This window comes from Thalia democratica, chromosome 8, assembly GCF_965202585.1.
Source record: "Thalia democratica chromosome 8, ktThaDemo2.hap1.1, whole genome shotgun sequence".
Classification (NCBI taxonomy): Eukaryota; Metazoa; Chordata; class Thaliacea; order Salpida; family Salpidae; genus Thalia; species Thalia democratica.
The window spans coordinates 9,565,677-9,585,121 of NC_139172.1; the positions used below are offsets into that span (position 1 = coordinate 9,565,677).

Consider the following 19,445-nt stretch of genomic DNA (forward strand, 5'->3'; position numbering starts at 1 on the left):
TATATTTTTTTTCGTTTTTTTGTACTAACAGATCTAAACTTTTCTCTTTAGTAAAAAATTTGAACATTTTCTAAAAAAAATTTTTTAAAAATACTCATTATGTCACAAAACTCTATTAGTTGTAATTGAATGTTTAAACTTTTATTGTAAATAAAATAAGTTCACGATATAATGTTTAATATTCTAAACTCAAAATTTTTTTTTAGCGTTTGAATGCTTATCTAATTCTTATCAGTAACATTCCTAAACAGTATTTCTAATTAAAGTGTTATGGATTTTGCAAAAAAATATCAGTTTATCTCAAAACTTTCACCTGTTCAACGTATTGTTATTATAAGTTTTTTAGTATGCATAAAAAAGTGATGTAAAAAATTTATGATTTAAGTTATTAAAAAGTTTTAAGGCTAAATATACAAACTGTTTTTATTATTCGAACAGTTTTAAAAATTTTCAACAAATTGCTCGGTTTTTACATAAAACTTTTACTAATTGGTAAAATTTTTTATACAATATGTAAGTAGAAGTTTTTTTTATAATACTATTAAAAATTAGTTTTTGTTTAACTTTTTTTAAACTAACTAAAAAAATACTTTTAAATTACTCAGAGTGTTTATGTTATAAAGCACCATAGTATAAACGCACACTATTTAAAAAATACAACATTTAATTAAAAAATTGAAACTGTAGAAACATCAAAATTGAACTCAAATAAAAAAGCTTTATCTTAAGTTTGTTAAAGCAATAATGCAATAGTTAATATTTGTTAAACTTTTAAATTTGCAACCGTTTCTTTAAGAACTTTTAAACATAGTAAAAACGTATAAACTAATATTTAAAGTTAAGTTTTTCATTTCTCCTATTGTTATCCTCGTTTCTTGCAACAAAATGGTTTTGAGGCTTCATGTCATTGTTTTCCCTGGCCATACGCTGTTCACGTGGTCTGAACTCTTTTACGGGTTTTCGATAAACACCCTGTTCTGCTTGACCTGTGATTAAACTTATTAGGATCATAAACTCATATAAAGCTTTAGATAAACAAAGTTAAAGTTTTTTTACAATATTTTTTTTACGTTCTAAAAATGATGAAGTAATAACTAGTTTTTAATTATAATGCTTACTGAAAGTTTTAATGACTTTGTTAGTTGTAACTAAAAAATATTTTTTAAACTTTTTTTTTCTACAAAAGAAATAATAACATTAAAATATTTCAATTACAAGCAACAAAAAGATATAACACGTCAATTATGAAAAAATGAACTTCATGAAGAAGTTAATAAGTTAGTGATGTTTGTTGCTATTTGATAAACTAACAATAGAAATATGAAAAGTGTTTTGTATTTATGGTATAACCAGCGGCGACGCGTGGTAAATTTTTGATGGTTGCGGAAAATTTACAAGTAAAAAAACCCTTGATTCGATACCCACTAAAACTAATTTTGTAACATCAAAATACTAAACTAAAAACTAATCGAGTGTAAACAAAAAGTTTATTTGAAAAGCAACAGTTTAAACAGTTTTATAATATTATAAAAATATTTTAATTTTTTTACAAAACATCTACTCAAATGCTCCACCCAACTTGTAAACGGTAAAAACTAAATCAACAAACTTAATATCTTTATACCTAGAGCATAAAACATTAAGTCTTATTTTGACCGTGTATTTTACCTGAAACTGGGATCTTATAGCTGAAGCCGTTTGGCTTTATATTTTGAGTTACAGCTTGTCGAGGTGTAATGTTTTGATTATTCATCGCCTGATTGTTTTGGTAATTCATCGCCTGATTGTTTTGGTTCGAAAAATTTTCAAACTTCGAATTAAAATCCCTGTAGATTGTAACAGTCAAGTTATTTTACTTACTTAAAGTTTAAAAAAAAAAAACATTATTCAATTTTTTTCACAGTTATAACTCAAAAATGATATTGTTACCTTGAGAAGTTTTTGAATTTTCCAGCTTTATGCATTTTGTAAAATATTATTACGCCAACCAAAACCAACGCTATAATTATAGACATCATTATATAGTGCATGTTACCTGTGAAAAAACATGAAGAAATTTTAAGTTGTTAGTACAGGCATATTTACACTTTCAAAAATTTTTTATTAGAATATTGAAGAATCGCTTAATATATTGAATTTAAAGTAAACTTTAAAGAAAATAACGATTATAAAACAACAGCTTTAAAAGCACTTTTAGTACAAATTAAAAATTTAATAAAAATTTTGTTCACCAGTTTTGTAGTTGGATTCCAAACAATTTTGTAACTTCTATCCCTTGTTGCAAATACAGTTGCCGGATCCATCGCATATCTTAATAATTTGTTTTAAACTAAATTATGTATTATTGTGTGAGAATTAAGAACACATGTTTGTTTAGTATAAAATCGGTTTATAAACAACATATACCATATTAAATGCTTCTTAAACTGCTAACTTTTCAGTCTTAAGATATACTTATAATATAATTATTAATTACAACTTATAGACATAAACTATTTCTTAGTATCAACGAGTTTCTTATTAGTAAAAATTCTAACAACTTACCCCGTTATTGTTACACTTCTCAATGCAATTAACACTTGGATTACGTACACAGGTGTTTTCGATGCATATCTGTAAGTATTAATCAGTTTTAAAAACTAAATAAAAAAATTTCGATAATAGAGGTTACTTAAAATATATAGAATTCAAATATTATATGATAAAACATAACTAAAATTATTTTTTTCAATTCAAATTTTTTCGCTTTTTGTAAACCTTGAAATTGAAAAAAAAATAAAGATTAGCACTCTTAATAAAAACTTAAATATAAAAGTATCTGTGCACACAAAACTTGTTGAATAAGCATGAGTTTTACAGTGTGCTCAAAACTCTTATTAATTTATATCTAGTGCACCGTTTTTAAACCACTCTAAAAGGTAATTAAATTTTTAAAAATAGTACAGTTTAAATTTCTAAAAATTTAATTTCTACTATCTTCTAAGTAAACTTTACTAACCTAATAGTTTTTGATAATTTAAAATATAAATATTAATCTATTAGTTTTAAACATCTAATATACTGGTGTAGAATTAAAACTTTAAGCTTTAAGATTTAAATGCGCGTTAGTTACTCAAAACTTAGCTTAACAGAAATATCAAATCAGAATAGTGTAAATTTAAAGGCTTAAATAATAGTTCAAACCCTGCTATCGTTTTTAGTTCCGCATTTACTCCCATCAGCTGCACCGTAACATCCTTTTAACTTTCCTATGACATCTCTTGTTATGCAGCTTCCTTGAGTATCACAAACTCCCTCAGAAACTTTTTCTTTTTCACATAAAGTTCCAATTAGCTTCTTGTTATCGGTCGGACACTTAAATTTTGTACAATTTTAAAAGCATATTTTTTTATAGTAAAGATCCGAAGGAAACAAGCCCAATGGAGTATGTTAACAAAATACTTAAAATTTAAGTTCATTGAAAACTAACTTTTCTCTGTATTATGAACCTCAATTAGTTTTGATAATTTAAGTATTTTACAAAATTGTTGATAATTTTTTTATCTTGAAAATTTTTTTGATCGACTGAAAAAACACAGTTATAAAAAAGTTTCCACCATACTTACACTTTATAAATTGAACATTTTTTCTCCCTAGTCAAATATACAAAATTATACTTCTCACCATGCTTGAATTTCCAGTGCAGTATTCTGGTAGGTCGCATGTAGAAGCTTCCTTCCTGCAAACGTGATAGGAACTTGTGTACTTGCAGTCTGCTTGGCAACAAGGGTCTTCGTCGTTACATTTCGCGCCCCTAATCAACTTACAGTCATTCGCATTGCAACAATTGCTGAAATGAAGGTAGCATCAGTTTTAAGCTCTTTGTTAAAAATTTGCGTTAAGTTCTTTATATTCTTTACTGTTTGTACGAATGCTCGTTACATAATTTCTATAAATTTTAATCTATCTGTCTAAAACTAGTATAAAAATAGTCATAATTTTACCGACAACATTAAATAAATTATATTATTTTAACCTGGTACAAAGCTCCAGAGGGCCGCAATCGCATTCCTCGCCTTTTTCGATTATGTTATTCCCACACGTGGGCGCTCCAAACCACTCTATAGGTTTGGTCAAACAAGATTTTTCCGCTTCACTGAACATGTACCTGCTGCATTCTGACCAATCAGCTTGTCTGCCTTTTCTGCAAAGCACAAGATTGTTAAAAAACATTTATCGCTGGTATGACAACATTTTTTGATTTAATATTTTATTTCTTTAAATTCAAAATAACCCTTGCTCTTTTTCAGACATGACGCAGTTGTCGCTTTTACAGCAGTTTTCAACGTCATGTTTCAAACCCAAATTGTGACCGAGCTCGTGAGCCCAATTTATCACTACGTCATCGAACGTCTGGTTAGCATGTAAGTTTTGTATCGAAAAAAGACTTAAAATGAATAAATCAATTAAAGTATATCACCTTATAGATTAATGGCTGAGAGTTACAAAAATATAACAAAATAAAAACTTTAGAAAAATAGTTTCTGAAACGAACGTTCAGAATTCCGACGGAGTTTTCGGAGCAGATGTTTTTGAAGCCGGCCGTGGATGTCACGTGATCTTCGCCTGACTTCAAGTTTTCACCAATCAGCAAGTACTTGACGTTTGAAACTTTCCAAGGAGAGCCACTTCTTTCTTGCTCGCTTCTCTTCTTCGAATACACTTCGAAGCTCTTAAGGTCCTTAAAAAATTACATGTTCTATAATCAATAATCAGGGACTTTTGCGCTTTACTCTTTTTGATAAAAAGTTGAAACAAAAAGTTAATTTTGTTGTGTATCATATCAAAGAAAGAAGTTTGGTTTTGTTTTTTAACATGTACGTTTTTTTTAATAATGATCTATTTTTTACGATGTAAAAAAGTAGTGTATTTTATTAGAAGCATATACTTTTTAATACCTAAAATAAAATGCATAGATAGACATAAATTTTAATAAAAATTTACATAATAAATTTTGTTTTACATTACAGAACAATAAAGTTAAAACTTTATGTTTGATTAGTTTTAAACTTAACTCGGTTGAAAAATCTTTACTAAGTTGATAAAATAAGTAAATTAATTTTAAAACAAGCTTATTGACAAGTTTTAACTGATCTGTGTTTCCAGTTGATTGAAACATTTCGTTTTTCAGAAGTTCTACATCAGTTTTCAGTACTCTTGTGTTCAGTTTGTTGAACAGCTTGTCTACTTTTGTAATCACCTCTTCAACTTTGCTTTTATACATCTGATCCTTTCCACTATTAGTCTTGAATTTTTTTTTAGTTTTAGCAAAATTTTGATAGGAAAGGTATCATAAGAACCAACTCATTTTAGCCAAAAATACTAAACGTAAGAGCATCAAGTTTGCATCCTTACTTGTTGTTTTTGTTTTGTAGTAATTTAACTGTTCAGTATTATAGTTCTAAATTTTTTATGTATGTACCTGAAACTTAAATTTATCTTAAGGTTTTAATTTTACTTAATCCTTTTAGACTATTTAGTTTGATTAAAGGCGACCAAACTTTTTTGTCATGTAAAACAGTTTCATTTTTACACGAAAAATTAGAAATAGTATTTTGTAAGAAATATTTGTAAAAGTTTATTTTATACCTAAAATTTACAACTTGTTCTTTATTTTATTAATACAATTAAAAGAAAAAGTTGTTTGTTTTTGGGATAAAATACTCTTTTAACAAATGAAAATATGGATATTAAAAAAAATTGTTTAAGTTATAATGAGATTTTTAAATATGGAAAGTTATTGTTTACAAAATTAGTTGAACACTACCAACTTTTAAATGTCTTTGATATAAAGTTTAAATGAATTGAAAGTATGATGTACTCATAACTTTTACATAAAAACCAAGCAATGTTTCAAAAATTTGCTGAAATAATTTTAAACTAATTAATCTTAAAGCTTTAAACACAGTTTTAGCATAATTAATTAATGAAAATAACTAATTATCAATAAGGTTTGTAAGTTTATTAGTGCTTATGATACGGTTGTGAGAATATACTTATGTTGGTTTTTTTTTTAAACTAAAAAATTCATTACGTAAACTTATAGTAACTAAAAAAAAATTTTTTTATTTTGAATACTTAAAATTTTTAAGTCTGTTTACTTTAAGTGTAATGAAAAATAAAAAACAATTATTTAATACTATTTAAATAAAATTTCAAAAATAAGTTTTTATTATTTGTTAAAAAAACTAAAAAAAGAAAAGACAAAAAACAAAATAAAAACAGCTTTTGACCAACAGTTTAATAATTATATTTTTATTAATAATACTCTTTAAAGCTAACTTTAAAGCTAAAGCTTTAGTATTTTTAAAAAAGTTTTATTTTCTCACCAGTTTATTCGAAACGAGTACGTGAACTTTGATAAAATGCAAATTGTCATCAGATTTACGTTGTTTTTGATACATTGCAATTTTTTAAACATAATAAGTTATTTTCAGATTTATTGAAATAAGTTAACTTAAAAGTTAGTTTGTCTTTAGCAAGCAAATGTAATTTAAGTTTATAAATTTGCTATAATTCAACTTTCAATCATAAAAATAAAATTAAAAAAAAGCTTACCGGGCTCAGAGAAGGCTAAGCAAGTTTGGTGAACTCCAATTAAAAGTAGAAGAATCAGTTTCATTTTATTCATTACCTACCCTCCTAAAATAAAAATTAAAAATCACCTTTATTTGACTTAAAATTGAAAAATTTAATAAATTGCTATATACTAAATTAAGTCCAGTAGAAAATTAAACTGAGCTAAATTAAACTTTTTAGATATTTACTATTTGTTTTATGTCTTTTATATTTTTATCATGCTGTTTAGTGCCACTACAAAAATGTAACAATAACTGTTATAAAAATTTTAAGTTGTTTTGAAAAGTGGTTTTATAATTTATTTAATTAGTGACTAATTTCAAACAAATTATGGTTAACATGTTTAATACTACACTGTTATATTTGTGTTACTTTTAATTTTTTATGGTGTATAATAATTAGCGTTAAACTAGTTAAAAAATCAATCCACTACTAATTTAATTTCAAAATAATTAACTAATTGTTAATATATGTGTTAACGTTATGACTATGATATAAATGCTTAGAAACTTTTAATAATAAATATTTAAATAATTGTTTGCTATTCTTAACTATATAACTTATTCAAAAAAATGTAATAAACATTACAATTGAGAGCTACCTCCATTCTCGTTTTAATTTTATGCTCATATAATTTCTAAAAATGTATTTCAAAGTTGTAACAATATAGTTTTAATTTTTCAGTTTTTTACATTAGTTCTGTAAAATTTAAAAGTAAGGTAATGCCTTTGTACAACTACTATAATTTTCAAACGAAATTTTCTTACATTAAATAAAAGTTTTTTTGTTACTTTAATCGAAATAAGTGCCTGACGCTAAATTAAATAATATTATTTTAAAAGTATATATAGGCGAAGTTAATAAAATTATCCAAAATTGAAACAAACATTAAGTTACTGCAAAATACACTTTTCTCAAAGTTATCGCTAGTACACTGCATAGTAGTATCCATTTAAACTGATTTATGAATATTAGGAAACTTCTTTAAAAGCTTAGATTTAAATACAACAAAAACTAAAATAATAATAATAGCAAAAGCGCTTGAAAAAAAAAACTTAGCCCAAAAGGTGTTACTAAATGCTTTTATATTAAATTACACGACGCTACCAAAGTTTAAATTGAGTTAAAATTTTGACAAATCTAATAGTTGATTTAAACTTTTTCTCTGAGGGAGACTTTCTTAAATCTTAATGAACTTTTCATCTAAAATCTTTCATGGCAAACCTTTATAAAAAACTTTCTCAAGCAGAATTAATTTCTTTACGACATTGCAAATTAAACTTTTTAACATATTCGCCGATGAGTTATCCTAAAATAATCAAAAAAGTTAAACATCATTAACTTTTCTATTATCAAAATATATTTTTACTAAGTTGATTTAAAGATGTCATAGAAGTATAATCTTACGATTAACAGCTAATACCTTAGACCTAATGGTAACTTATGTAACATAAGTAAAACTTCTAAAAAAGAACATTATACTAATGAAGAATAACAACAAAACTTAGAATAAAGAACATACATTCAATTTATTTTTATAACAAAATAACTATAATAAATTACTATAAAAGTAGATATAACCGAGTATTTACTGACTAAACGCTCAAGTAACTAGCTAACGTTTATAAACAATTACAAAAGTACTTAAGAATAACATAAAAAACGGAGAAAGATACTTTTAGTAACTTCAAGTAATTATCGACGGTCGATTTGATTCGTACCACTTTACATACAAAGTAGGATGAATTTTTTTAAAATCGAAACAAAAACTTTGGTAGTAAAAAAATTGTTTAAGCTGAAAGAAAAAAAAAAGATTTCAACATAGTGCACTTAATAAACGCTACACGCCGAAATACAAAAAGTTTTTTAATCGTTCTAAGTAGTTAAGCATAATCTTTCGAAGTAATATTGAGAACAATTTCTTCAACAAAAGGTATTAATGATTCCAAAATTTTTCCTTTCACAATTAACTTTTAGAACAACTATTATAAATCTAAAAAAGAAAATTCTTAACAATCGCAAAATTATTTAAAGAAGATTATTCAACTTTACCAAATAAACAAAAATTTAGCAAGTCATATTGTTTATGTATATAAATATAAAACAATAACAGTTTGTACTATTTATTTTACCAAGATTGTTTCTCGATGAGTTGTTAGACTTGATGCTCGAAATGAACAAACTTTTTTTAGTTAGTGTTTTGTACTTGCAAACCAGACAGCCTAGAAAGATGCTCGCCACGATTTTCTCTTTGCAATAAAGCTTAAGAAAATAGTTACCTTTTTTTCAAAACAATATGTATGATAATATATATGATGGTTCACGATAATACTTTCAGAACTGTAGTGAACCATTACACTAAACGTTCTTTAAAATACTTTTGCTTATGAGCCTATTTCCGTTCATCATTTGATAATGAAATAAGATTTTACGAATTGAAGATGCCTGGCAAATGCCAGGAAGAATAAAGCTCAATGAAGCAAACAAACGGCACTAAGCTTTATAAGGTGCCATCACATTGTCAAGTACATGTAACCGCTTCATCACATTATCAAGTATAGCATGCAAATAAAAATAGAAACACGCAGCAGTGTCTTCTTTTTCGTTGCCGCCAAAATGTGCAACTTGTATGCCCACGGATAAAAGAAGCAGTACGTTTGTGTACCAACGCTACAAAATAACAGTTGGAAGTTATGGTTGGGAAGCGGATCTTATTACGCAAAGCAAGTACTCAGCAAACGCTTAGCCATGCTTGAAACCTGGACATCATGTACCCTCAGTTGTTATGTCCTCAAACTTCAAGAGATTAGTACGATAATTAAATATGTTAGAAACTATTTTTCTAAACGTAAACATTTATGTTGTAGTTTTGACACTATTAATAGTTAACTTTTCAGAATAAAGATTTTAACTAAGTTTTTTGTACATTGACCATACTTAAGTTTATAAAGTCTCTTATCAGACAATTCAAATTCGGACAATTCAAGTTCTTAAAAAAATTAATAGCCACAAACAAAAAAGTATTATATATATATTAAATATAAAAAGATACATATGTCGGTCATATTAATATCTACAAGTCATTTTTTTTTCCTTTTGCAAAACAATAAATATTTTTTGAGTTACAGCTTAAATAAAGTAAAAAACATAGTTATTTTTAGTAAATTTAAAACATCTTGAAAAATATTTCAGATTTTGCAAAAAGCAAAAAGTAGCTAGTAGATATTAATGAGATCTACATATGTATCTTTTTTTCTTTATTATAGACTTTGTTAAGTTAGTACTATATAGCTCAAATAAAAAGTTATACTAAACGTTATATTAAACTATATCTTAAGACCACTAGTTAAATTTAGATAACTACTGTCTACTTTATTCACTGATAAGATATTTAATTTTTATTAAGCTGTGAGTACTACTAGTTAATTGTAACGAATTCGATTTTTGATTTCGTTGTTTTATAATTTTCCGCCAGTTGGCGCTATAGTCAGCCGAAATTGTGTACTTATTTCAAGATAACGATAAGAAAATGCTCATTAGCCGGTAGCTCGCGCACTACGCGCAGCTCGATTATGTTGTTTTATATTTTTGTTTTTGGCTCAGTTAGCCATAAGATCGTGCAAAAAGCACACTAATTTTAAGAACTTAAGACACTGATTGAATTTAAGAACTTTATGTTATGATTGTCATTTTATAAGAACTTTATGCTTATTTGTATAAATGTATTGTAATGTGCTCCGTTAAGCCATAAGACCGTGCGAGAGGCACACTAATTGATAATAAGAACTTTTTTATTATTTTCATTTTATAAGATCTTGATGTTTGTTTGCATTATTATATTATATTGTGCTTAGTTTAACCATCGTTGTACATGAAGCACGACATATATTAAGACTCTGTACTATTAGTAGTATTATTAGTAAGACCTATTTTGTATTAAAGATTTGTGACATTCAGGCACTTTAAGAACTTTATTAAGACATTTTGACTTGAAGAACTTGGTGTTTACTTGTTGTGTTTATATTCGCAGTTTTATTCTACTGATAGATTGGCTGCTTCATCATTTCTACTTCCTAATTTTCACATTAACATCACGTTTTCAATAAGCTCACTTCATTAAAGAAATTATATATATTAAGTTTATTACATACTTATTAATTACTAAGTTAAACCTAATGAGTAATCTAAATTTAGTAAAAACCTTAAGAGCTAAACGCGCTAAGCGTTTAGCACAAAAAAGGGGACTTCCCCCAATTAAAGGTAGTTCCTACCTCAGGCCCTGGAGGACTACATAATAACCTAAGACGCTTTCGACCTTTAGCCATACAAAGCACACTACGCGTTTCCAATCGACCGAAAAGACGTCAGGTAACAGTAGGAAAACTCTTAAAAATAACCCTGAGCTTAACACACATCCTGACCAACACAAAGTGTTATCAGATGATACTGTAGTTGTAGAGGATTATATATAAGCTACGAGCAACTTTAAAAACCACAGCAAATCCTAAAAACTTCATTTACTTACTTTATGTAAACAATATTTTAGTTATTTTGAAAAAAACTCACTACATGTGTTTTTAAAACTACTACAAACTAAAAATAACTTGTGGTGTCAATTTATTTTTACTACTTCTAGTTTAGAACGTTAGTTTTTATCTTGAGCCCGTGCATTTGCTTCACCTCTGCCTTCAGAGCTTCGGTTACTTTCTGGTGCTGCTGCAGCCTCTTCAGCCCCTCGAACTCGACCGACTCGACGAAGATGTCGTACATCGACCCGCACCCGCCGCTGATGTCATCGACCCTGATGCTGCTCGACTGCGGGAACGCTTGCTGCAGCACGCGAGTTATGCGCGCTTCCCCGTCTGATCGGCTCATTTTAGAAAATTGAATAAAAATACGCACAAACGAATCAAACGATTAAAAAAAAAAACGAACAAAAATAAATTGAAATATGCGTCACAATATTTTCGTATTTGGAATAATAGTTAAGAGATGCTAGTTTAATTTGCAAAGGAAAATTCAACAACGTTTAAACTGCAAATTATGAGTTTGTTAAACCAAGTTTTAAAAATTTATTTGTTACATAAAAAACACTACCTACGATAAAAATAAGGAAAATATTTTTTAACCGTATAGTAGTTTTATAAATGATGTGTCTGGAATAATGTTTTCTCAAAACCATAAAAGACTCTCAATAAAAAGCTGTACAGCTGTTTATAGTATCTAACTAAATTCTTAGCAAAACTTAATTGTAGGATTTTTGCAATCTTACCTTTTATAACCCTTAACAGTTAAAATCAATAGAAAAACACTAAATAAGATTAACTGTTAGTCATTATATTTTAAACTGAAAATTTCACAAACAACTAAATGCATTTTTTTATGTGTAGCTAGTTTAGCAGAAAACATTTCTCAACACCAGGTGCATTTACCGCATTCTTTTTATATATATTATGTTTGCTTTGATTAGTTTTAAACTTTTATTTCGATTCACCGTTTTAATATAGTTGTTCTCTATATTATTACAAGCTTAATTAGTATTTAACAGAGGTGTAAATAAAATTTAAGTTTATTTGAAAAAGAGTACTTTAGTTCGATATACTTTGGAAACTACGACTTTGGAAACTAGCGCTATTAATATTTTTTGGGCAGCGAAACGTCGTCAATCTTATAAAGTAATTCGTACAAAAATAGTTGTCTTAATGTATCTATTACTTAATGCAGGGGTCGGCAGACAGTTGGTGCTCGCGGGCCAAATTTCAAGTTTTCAAAATATTCGCGGGCCACAATTTTAGTTTTAGTGATATTTGAGTAATCTGTTGGCTTTAGTTTTGGTCACACCAGAGATAGTTTTACTTTTATTCACTTTATTACTTTAAATGACTTTTAGCTACACATAGAATGCCTATTTAATATATAAATATATATTGGAATATAATTTAAATTGTTTAATATACTTAATTCTTAATAAAATGTGTACTTTCTTAAACACTTAGTAAATTAAATTTAATAAAGATTTTTATTATGTTACTTACAACCTAACTCGCTATAAAAACCGAGCTTGAAAAATAACATTTATGGGTTACTTTTGATTTTTTATATTATGAACCACCTTTTCATATTAAAAAAAAGTTAATTTTTGAAAATAGTTTTTGCGTCTTAAATAGTTTGCATTCTTTAGAAAATTCAGTAATTAGCTAATTAAATAAATTAATACCTATTTATACTGGAGATAAGCTAAATAAAATTTTGTAATCTTGGAATACTTTAATAAAATACCTTATTACTAATTAATTAGTCTTTTACACGGTTGCCACTTTAAAAGTAAAAATGTTTGAGTTATAGTTTAAGTATATTTAAAGTTAAAACAGCTCAAAACTTTCTGTTAATCAAGTATAAATACATAACTAAAATATCATTATCATAAAAAAGCACAATATGTAAAAAGAAAAAAAATACAATTGGTAAACTTCATTACAGTCATAAAAACTGTCCTGATAATTCAAAAATTTATTCAAAGTTTTTGAAATAAAAACGTCAGATACACCTGAGTTTTATAAAAAGTTCTTAAACAGCTTTAACCTAGTCTGAATTAAAAAAAAAATAACTAGCCTGTTTGTTTGGCAACCCTGTTTAAAATAAAGTTCATACCGAAGTTCATAAACAGTGAATTAATTATATAACTAAAAAAAATACTATAAATCAGCTTGAATGGACAATTAAGTTTTTAAACATTCTAAAAAATGTATAGAAATTTATTAAGCTTAAATTGAATTAGAAAAACGTTTTTTTTATTGAGCATTGTAGCAATTCTTTATCTGCAATAAAAATATTGCCTTTAAAAAGAGCAAATGTGAATTATAAGAAGATCTATAAGATCTATTATACGTTAGTTTGGAGTTATTGAGAGAAACAAAAAAAACTGCTTAAATCAGCTTCAACAACGCACATGATTTTTTTTTCAGTAACTACAGAGTGATCAGAAAATACTGTTAAGGTAAGTTATAAAGTAGCAAAAGTAATTACTAAAAAAAGATACCGTTTAGAGTTGAAAACTTATTTAAATAATTAGTGTTTGGGTTAGTAAAACATTTTTGTTTGTTTCTTCAGCATCAACAAGAAGTCGTGTTTAAGAAATATCTGAAGATTATAAAGCCGACTTAACCAAATTAGGACTTAAATTAATCTGTTAAGATGTGAAAACTGATACGACAGATATTGCTCATTCTAGAATTTTATTACAGGTGGTATTACTAATTTTGACATTTTAGAAGAATTTCTAGGTTTAGTTCCAATACAAAGCACAACAATAGGTAAATATATTATAAAAGCAAAAGTACAATGCACCAACGTAAAGTTTATTAAAGAACAACTTTTTTCTTCTATTTTTAGTATATAATTAAGTTAAACGTAAAAAAAATCTATCTCAAATAATAAAAAAAAAATCAAAAGATACTGTTAAGCTACTTTAAATGTGTTTTTTAATCAAGAATATTTATATGGTAGATTTTTGGTGTCAATTTGAAATTTCATTACTTTACATGTGAAATCAACTAAAATTCCAGGCCTTTCAATAATTTTCAAATTCAAGGCTTTTACAGATTTTTTAAGTATAAAATGTCAAATTCAAAGCTTTTCCAGGATTTTTTGGCAAATTTAATTGTTCACTCTTATATGTATACATTTAATACAAATAATAATTCAAATTACATCAGCTGCAAGACTTAGAAATTAAAATATATTTTAATTTAAACCAACACTGTGCATTGAACAAAACATTCATCATAAATTTAATTTACCACTCTTTAAAGCAAAAAACTCAGTCCGAGTGACCAAAACTAGCCTGATAGTTAAGCATACAAAAAGCAATTCAAGCTAAAAACTAAAAAATGACTAAATTGGCCGGAGATTTGAAGTCTTCAAATAGTCTTAGTCTAAGTGTGGGAATTTTTATTTGTTTATTTGGTCGAATTTGAACTATTTTGATAAAAAATGTACAAGCTTAATAAATTACTATTTTTCAATCTAGTTTGTATTTTATAGGTAGTTTCACAAAACAGCAACTGTTTTTATTAGTATGAAACGCATAAAAATTTACCTATTTTGCCAAAAAACATTGTTTGAAAAATTAAAAAGTATACCTAACAAAAGTTTTTTCTAATTTATGTCATATATATTGTTTTAAGTGTGTCTGTACATACTTAGATATTACATGTAGAAACAATAATGTTCGAAAGTTATGCATAAACTAAATTTTATCTCCTTAAGTATGAAATAAAAAGTTGTTTGAAATATGAGCGTCTTCGTTCATTGGTGTGCATATGAATTAATTCAAAATGCAAAGAAAACTTCCAAAAAGTCAAAAGTGTCAAAATAAAATAAAAATAATTTCTTCTGCTTTTTCTTCTTCTCATTATTATCATTATCATTACAATTACTATTATTATTATTATTATTATTATTATTATTATTATTATTATTATTATTATTATTATTATTATTATTATTATTATTATTATTATTATTATTATTATTATTATTATTATTATTATTATTATTATTATTATTATTATTATTATTATTATTATTATTATTATTATTATTATTATTATTATTATTATTGTTATTATTATTATTATTATTATTATTATTATTATTATTATTATTATTATTATTATTATTATTATTATTATTATTATTATTATTATTATTATTATTATTATTATTATTATTATTATTATTATTATTATTATTATTATTATTATTATTATTATGGTAGTTTAAATGTTTTTTCGTGCACACTAGAATATAACATTTAGTAATAGAACATCTGTGATAGAAACTTAGGTTTAAAAAACGTGTGAAAAAAAACTAAAATGTAAAGAAATGACATTTTTAGTTAATTACTGTGCATTACTTTTGTACAAAATGGAAAAAACTTGCATTTAGTTTTTCCCAAATAGGTATTATATAACTATCTTAATATTTCATGGCACTTTAACACTCTTTTTTTCAGAAAATAATTTGCTGTTGTATGAAGAAAGTTATTATGAAATTGAGAAACAAAACCTGGTGGAATGCTAACCTGTCTTTTTCACATTTTTAAACTAAATTAGTAAAGTCTTTTAGTTGTTTAAAAATTTTATACAGGAACTTAAAACTAAGTTAATCAAACAAATTTAACTTAAAATATATTTTTGCCCAGCGGGCCACATTTACATGCTCGCGGGCGCAAAACTTTCTTTCGAGAGCCGCATTCCATTCAAAAAAATAAGGTGCTCACTGGCCGCATATTTGACCTTCGCGGGCTGCAGTTTGTCGACCCCTGACTTAATGCCTTGTTACATCATATACGGTACCTTTATCAAATTTAGAATTAATTAAGAAAATATATTTTCTTATAAACGTAAAGCACTTTGTTTTATAATTCAATAAACTGATAAAATTGTAAGATGCTGACTTGATTTTATATATTTAATTATACTCAAAAAAATTCTTACAACTATTGATTGCTCAGTTTATTTCATTTAGGTCGATAAACAAAATTATCAATCCAAACTTTTGTAACTACACTGTAAATAAAAAATTTGTAGTTCTATATTTAATATATAGCAAACAAACTGTGTTGCTCGATGGCCTGAACATTTTTATGAAGAATTTGTTTTTTTGGTTGAACTTTTATAATCGAAAGACCGTAACAATAATTATTAATTATTTGTTAGTATTTTCAAGGACACATACATAATTTATGAAAGTAAAAGGTTAGTGCTTAACAAATTATATCAGTTTTTTGTTTGAACTAAGTATAATTTTAAATATATTGTCTACATTTTCATACTTAAAATCTTGGTTTATAAACCAAAAGTTAAAGAAGTAATAAACTTTAAAAATAATGATCTGTTTGTTCTTAAAAATTTAAATCCGAATACTATTACAGTGAACTTTAAAACTCAGTTTAGTCAAGTTTTTTGTTGTAAAACAAAAAAGTCATGTTTTTTAGTAGTGTTTGCATTATATATTTTTAAACCACCACTGTTTCTTTTAGAGTTCTAAAGTTATAATTAAGTTATTTTACAAACAAGTTAGCATAGATTATATAAAAGTTTCATTTTAACTGAAAATCTCTAATACAAAAAGATATATTAGACATTAGTCTGCTTTTTTACTTGATAGAAAACAAACAAGATCTTTTACTAAACACAAGTATATTTCAACAAACTTTCATCAGTTGTTACAAATAAAGAAAAATCGACTCAGATTGAAAAAAACATTGAAACAGATTAAAAAGAAAACAAAAAAAGTTGACTCAGATTGAAAGAAACATAAAGAAGTTAACGGAAAAAGTATATCTTTCTAAGCTGCTAAATCCAGAGTTATTTTTACAGCAAGTTCTATTTTGAGACCCAAAGGTAAAAACCTCATATCTAACAAACATAAAAGTTGTGTGGTTTACTCGTTTTAATGCTGTTGTTCAAACAGTTATGTTGGTCAAACCTCTAAGCACTTTGAAACCAGAATTAAAGAACACATTACAAAGTGTGTAAAAGATCATATTAGCCATCAGCCAAAGACAATTAGTATAGAATCTTCAAATGCAATAAATATATTTAACATTAACATGAGAACATTTAGTTAAACATCCATTTGTGGAAAAAATTATAATGAAACGAAATTTAGAATATTAAGAAGTTGTATTAATACTTTTGACCTGGTCAAAACTGAAGCTATTTACATTCATTTAAACAAATCATGTTATGTAAGCAGAGAGAATTTGATTGTTCATTATCCTTGTTTAATTAATTAGTGCTTTTATATTATGTTAAATTAAGTTTATTTAGAATTTCAATTACATTTTGTTTTGTGTTTTGCTTGATCAACTAATTTCTGATGCAATTATAAGACTATATAAGTTTAAAATTTTCTTTATTTTGTAGCAAGTTTAACACACTGATGAAAATTTGTTGAAATATATTTGTGTTTAGTAAATAACCTTGTTTGTTTTCAATCAATAATAAAATAAACATGTTTTATATGTTTTATAATATAAATGTTTTATAACAGACTTTTTTAAACTATAAGACTTATATTTTCTCTTTAGATCAATGTCTAGAACACTAATTGTTGCAATTAATTAGAAAAGTTTGTAAAAATAATTACAACAAATTCATAACAAAAGTTCCTTTGAAAAAACGTAAGTTCTAACAATTACATATATAGTTCTTTAAGAAATAGTTGAAGCATTTTATAAGGAATAACAAGTCTTTTCCCGTTACTATAGCAGCTATTAGTGTTTATACAAGAATTAAAAGGTAAACTTTAAATTTGGTACTATTATGTGTTTTACTTATTTGGACTAATAAAGGAACACTGTACAAATGATTTAGATCAGGGTTCCTTAAAATGAGTAAAAATTGCTGTAGTCCTAGGCCTGTGGTAGGAAGTACCTTTAATTGGGAGGAAGCCCCCTTTTTTGTGCTAAACGCTTTGAGCGTTTAGCTCTTAAGGCGTTTACTGAATTTACCTTACTCATTAGGTTTAACTAAGTAATTAAGAATTATGTTTAAACTTATTATAAATAATTTCTTTAATGAAGTGAGTTTATTAAAAAAGTGATGATAATATGACAATTAGATAGTAGAAGTGATAAAGCAGCTAATATATCAGTAGAATAAAACTGCGAATATAAAGACAACAACTAAACACCAAATTCTACAAATTAAAATGTTCTTAATAATGTTCTTAAAGTATCTGAATGTTACAAACTTAAATACAAAAATAGGTCTTACTAATAATACTACTAATAATACAGAGTCTTAATATATGTCGTGTTTCATGCACAACGATGGCTAAACTGAACACAAAACAATACAATATTACAAATAAGTATAAAGATCTTATAAAACGAAAATCATAAAAAAGTTCTCAAATTCAATTGGTGTCTAAAAGTCTTAAACTTTGTGTGCCTTCCGCACGGTCTTATGGCTAACTGAACATAATACAATACAATTAAACAAAAAAAAAACATAAATAAAGAAAACCAGAACAGAGCTGCGCGTAGTGCGCGAGCTAAAGGCCAATGAGCAATTTTTTATTGTTATCTTGAAATAAGTACACAATTTCGGCTTACTATAGCGCCAACTGGCGGAAAAGTATAAAACAACGAAGTCGAGAATCGCCTTCGTTACATTGCTTAAGCACTAATTTTCACTTGAAAACTAATGGTTTCCAAAGTTAGCTGCATATAATTGCCTTCTTTTTTAAAAACTACTTATTTATATACATGTAGCATTTATTTATGAAACGCCAACATTTTTCGTATTTTTCTTTTTTTCTAATTTACTCCGTAAATTTGTAAAAGAATTGCCATATCACTTCATTCGATGCTACACACTGGCAGTGGTAGGAGCTTCTAAATGTAGGAAATATTATCTTTTTTTGTAACTTTAAGTAAAAATATTTTTTAAGTTTAGAACTTTATGTTATTTGCTGTGCAGTGGTGGCTCATAGTAAGCTATTTTTGATAATCAATGAACAAAATAGTTTAAAAATTAGTAATTAAACTTTTAAAGTATTTGAAGTAATCATATTTGTTTTAAATTTATAAACCAGCCCGAAATGAATAGTTTTTGTTTGTTCAAATTTCATAAAATTCTCACGTTTTTAAGCTTATGCTTTACAGCATCATCAGCTTCTCTTTTAAAACAATTTTTTTTTTAGTTATTTATATTTTTAAACTAAGCCGTGTTCATTCATAAAGAACCAAAGGTAATTATAATTCTTTTAAATGATTAAAACATCTTATCATTTTTTTTAACTACTATATTAAA

At 26.0% G+C, this 19,445-nt stretch overlaps 2 protein-coding genes across 2 annotated transcripts; both read right to left on the reverse strand.

Moving 5' to 3' along the window:
- Window positions 1–295: 295 nt before the first annotated feature.
- LOC145842892 (zinc metalloproteinase-disintegrin-like atrase-A) lies at window positions 296–5,263 on the reverse strand. Its single transcript, XM_082950366.1, has 10 exons — window positions 5,180–5,263; window positions 4,535–4,720; window positions 4,274–4,392; window positions 4,016–4,183; window positions 3,664–3,829; window positions 3,184–3,354; window positions 2,545–2,613; window positions 1,669–1,780; window positions 883–986; window positions 296–313 (listed from the first exon to the last, which is right to left on the reverse strand). Exons 1-10 carry the CDS (start codon window positions 5,261–5,263, stop codon window positions 296–298), a joined length of 1,197 nt encoding a protein of 398 aa, XP_082806492.1.
- A 5,987-nt stretch (window positions 5,264–11,250) lies between these two features.
- On the reverse strand, window positions 11,251–11,493 carry LOC145842893 (bolA-like protein 3). Its single transcript, XM_082950368.1, has one exon. It carries the CDS (start codon window positions 11,491–11,493, stop codon window positions 11,251–11,253), a length of 243 nt encoding a protein of 80 aa, XP_082806494.1.
- Between the last annotated feature and the right edge of the window lie 7,952 nt (window positions 11,494–19,445).